Genomic DNA, 3,507 nt, shown 5'->3' on the forward strand with positions numbered 1-3,507 from the left:
CGCGAAAGTCCTTTAGCTGACAGCTGGCCCGTGGGAACGTCCTGCTGACCCCTCCTTCCATGCTCATGAAGATTCCAGAGGTAAAACAGATATTCACCCACCAGGAAATGCTGTCCTGCCTGCCGGAGGGTTGCTTGGGAGAGCAGGCAGGCTCAAAAATTGTCCAGAGACAAGGCTAGGAGCCCACAGCCTGGGGACACTGGAGGGACATGACCTGATGTGGAGATTTGGGCTAAAAATGTTAACAGTGGACAGTTGATCAAAGGAGGGTGGGTGGCGTTGACCCTCAAGGGACTGTATGAGAGAGGCTCCCTTCTGTGTCCCAAATGACTTTGGTTGTGAATTTCTTACCAATTTCTATCTAAAAATCTGCCTTGTGCAGCTCAGGTAGGGTTTTGTTGCCAATTGGGGATAGACTTTAAACTTTTCTTGTTAACAAAACCACCTTAATCATCCTGCCCCAAAGAGCCCCGCCCAGAAGTGCTTGGTGTCACAATTTTCTTGAAACACCCTGCTGTAACAGCTAGAGTGGCTGGCAGGCTGTCTTTTTTCTAAGTAAACAGGAAGCATCGCTCAGTATGAGAAAAAAGAAAGAAAGAAAGAGAGAGAGAGAGAGAGAGAGAGAGAGAGAGAAGAAAGAAAAAGAAATCCCTTTCCTCAGCACAAAATTATGCCAATTTAAACTTCCTGTTAGTAGAGCATCGCGAGCAGGGTCTATTTCTTACACCAGCACAGGCTTTTTAGATTCTTGGTGAATGTAGTCCTTGGGGAAGCCTGGTCAACTGAGACATGTTAGGAACACTTCCACTGGGCACTGAGAAGCAGGAACATCACAGTTAGGAAAAGCTAACAGTGCATGGGGGGGGGGGGCTGCAAATCACACTGGAGGGGTAAGACAATACGCAGCTACACATTACATCACAGCAAAAGTTTGTGTTCTGATACTTGGCCACCTTTCTATACATAAAAACTCTGAAGCTTTGAGTCAGGCAATACGACCGACCCACGGTGGGAGAAGGGAATGGCTTTTGTCACGTCACATCAGAACCTGGGTTCGTGTGTCAGGCAGGCGCAGCCCCACGAGTCCTCCACACACGAGCACAGTGGAAGCCAGCAGGATGGGAATTGCTTTGGTGATGCTGACCAAGGAGCCGAAGATTAAGTTTCCCAGGACGGCCGCTGCTTTACAGAGGGCGTTCAAGAAGCCGAAGCCCGTTGCTCTGCAAGGGACAGAAACACAGACAAGGTTTAGAAAATGACGCTCGGGAGTCCAGCTTTAAACTTACATGTTCTGCGCAGTCATTCTGATGGTCTTTACGTGGTTTGTGCCGTATGTCAGTGAAGCAGATAATTAAATGCTTGTTAGCAAACGCGGAGGCAGAGAAGCCAGCTGTCACTGCTGCGGCCGGTCTCCTGATGACGTACATACAACTCTACTGACTCTTATTTTGGTACAGAAGAAAAAAAAAAGCTCTTTCTTGGTCCAATGTGTTGGAAGGATAATTTCACTCCGTGTAAGTCCTCTCAGGATAAAAGCAGGCTTAAAGCCTCTTTCTGTAGGAGTCAGCTAGCCTCTGCTTAGCTTGGGAGAAGCTGGGCCACCTCCTCTGTCCAGGGAGTGGGACTGGGCGATCTAGCAGACTCTCATGTCTTTACAAAAGTGACTTGTTATTTGTTTTATGTGTCCACAATCTCGGTGACACCTCTTAAATAGAGGAAATAAGGAAATTCAAATTTTGTTCCAGTATAAAATACAACTGCCTTCTGTCAGACACTATCAGCCTGCTTCTCAGTGACTCAGCACCTGTAGTTTACTTACGTCAGCATCCGGTGCTGTGCATTTCGACCATAGCTAAGAGTTCCCATCATCGCTAAGAGTTGCTATGCAACACGGACCCTTTAAAGGGCATCTGTCAACATCACAGTGTGCCTGTGTTCTCTCTCTCTCTCTCTCTCTCTTTCTCTCTCTCTCATTTTGTCCCCCTCATTTTAACTGTCTCTCAGTCTGTCTGTCTCATGTCCCCACTCTGAGACTGTTTTTGCTACCCCACCCCCAAACCTCTTGCTTTAGGTCTGTTGCACAGGGTGCTCTCTTAACAGCACACCCGGACCCACCCAGGTCCCTTCCAATGCTTTACCCTATCAATAGTGATATGGCAATGGGTTTCTCTAGGCTTATTTTATTTTCACTTTCCTCTTATTAGTTATCTAAATGAATATTCCTAGATTTTATTTTTATACTCATTTATTCATCTAGTATGTATGTGGAGATCAGAGACCTTACAGGAATCAGTTAGCACTGAACTTTCCATCCTCCTGTCTCAGCCTCTTGGGAACTATGATTATAGGGTATTTGCTGCCAGGTCGGTATAATGTGCTCAATTTTTAAAACATTTATTTATTTATTTACTTACTTACTTACTTATTTCTTTATTTATATGAATACACTATTGCTGTCTTCAGACACACCAGAAGAGGACATCAGATCCCCTTACAGATGGCTGTGAATTTATTGAACTCAGGATGTCTGGAAGAACAGTCAGTGCTCTTAACCACTGAGCCTTCGCTCCAGCCCGTGCTTGATTTTTAAACAATTAAAGTCAACTGAATTTTCAAGAGGTGTGTCCTCCTCTTTTAGGTACCAAGTATGTTTTTGCCAGTGGGTGGAGAACAAATGCAGCCTGAGCACGCCTGATCTGGAATCTGTGGGACCTTAGCTGTTTCAGGTTAGAATTTGGAATGTGTGCATAGCCATTCCTAGTTGAACACTTTCATCCAGAAACGTGCAGTCCAAAGTGCTTTACAATCTGAAACTCACAAGCATGTGAACTTTCAGAGTAGTGGTGTTCAGCATTAGGAACGAGCAAGTTAGTTCATGGTGAGCGAATGTAGTGTCACCATGCGCTGAGAGATGGCTCATTTCGTGTAAGTTCTGACTGTGAAGGCAGGAGGACCTGGATTCAAACCCTCAGAGTGCATGTAACAAAAGCATGGCTTCCTTCTAATGCCTGTAACTCCAGTGTTGGAGAGGGGGCTGGAGGAGCGGGAGCAGAGAAAGGAAGGCAGATACTGGGAACCAGTCAGTCTAGCTGAAACGGTGAGCTCCTGGTTCAGTGATAGACCCTGTGTGGAAAGAAAGAGAGGAAGGAAGGAAGGAAGAGAGGAGGAGAAGCAATAAAGGAAGATGACACCCAATGTTCTCCTCTGGCCTCCACATATATGTACACTTGAACATAACACATGCACATACACCACATGCCACACACAGACACACAGACACAGACACACAAAGACAGACACACATACAGACAGGCACACAAAGACACACACAGACACACAGACACAGACACACAAAGACATACACAGACACAGACACACAAAGACAGACACACATACAGACAGGCACACAAACACACACACAGACACACAGACACAGACACACAAAGACATACACAGACACAGACACACACAGACACACATACAGACAGGCACACAAAGACACACACA

General features: G+C 45.9%; 1 protein-coding gene across 2 annotated transcripts in view; it reads right to left on the reverse strand.

Moving 5' to 3' along the window:
* Positions 1-886: 886 nt before the first annotated feature.
* The window catches only part of Sv2c (synaptic vesicle glycoprotein 2C), a 174,319-nt gene continuing 171,698 nt past the window's right edge, over positions 887-3,507 (reverse strand). For both annotated transcript variants that reach the window (XM_021180140.2, XM_029484979.1), the window contains exon 13: positions 887-1,220. In XM_021180140.2, the coding sequence (XP_021035799.1) occupies positions 1,037-1,220 (184 nt within the window). In that variant the 3' untranslated portion in view covers positions 887-1,036. The remainder of the gene's footprint in view (positions 1,221-3,507) is intronic.

Source organism: Mus caroli, chromosome 13 (genome assembly GCF_900094665.2).
Source record: "Mus caroli chromosome 13, CAROLI_EIJ_v1.1, whole genome shotgun sequence".
NCBI classification, from domain to species: Eukaryota; Metazoa; Chordata; class Mammalia; order Rodentia; family Muridae; genus Mus; species Mus caroli.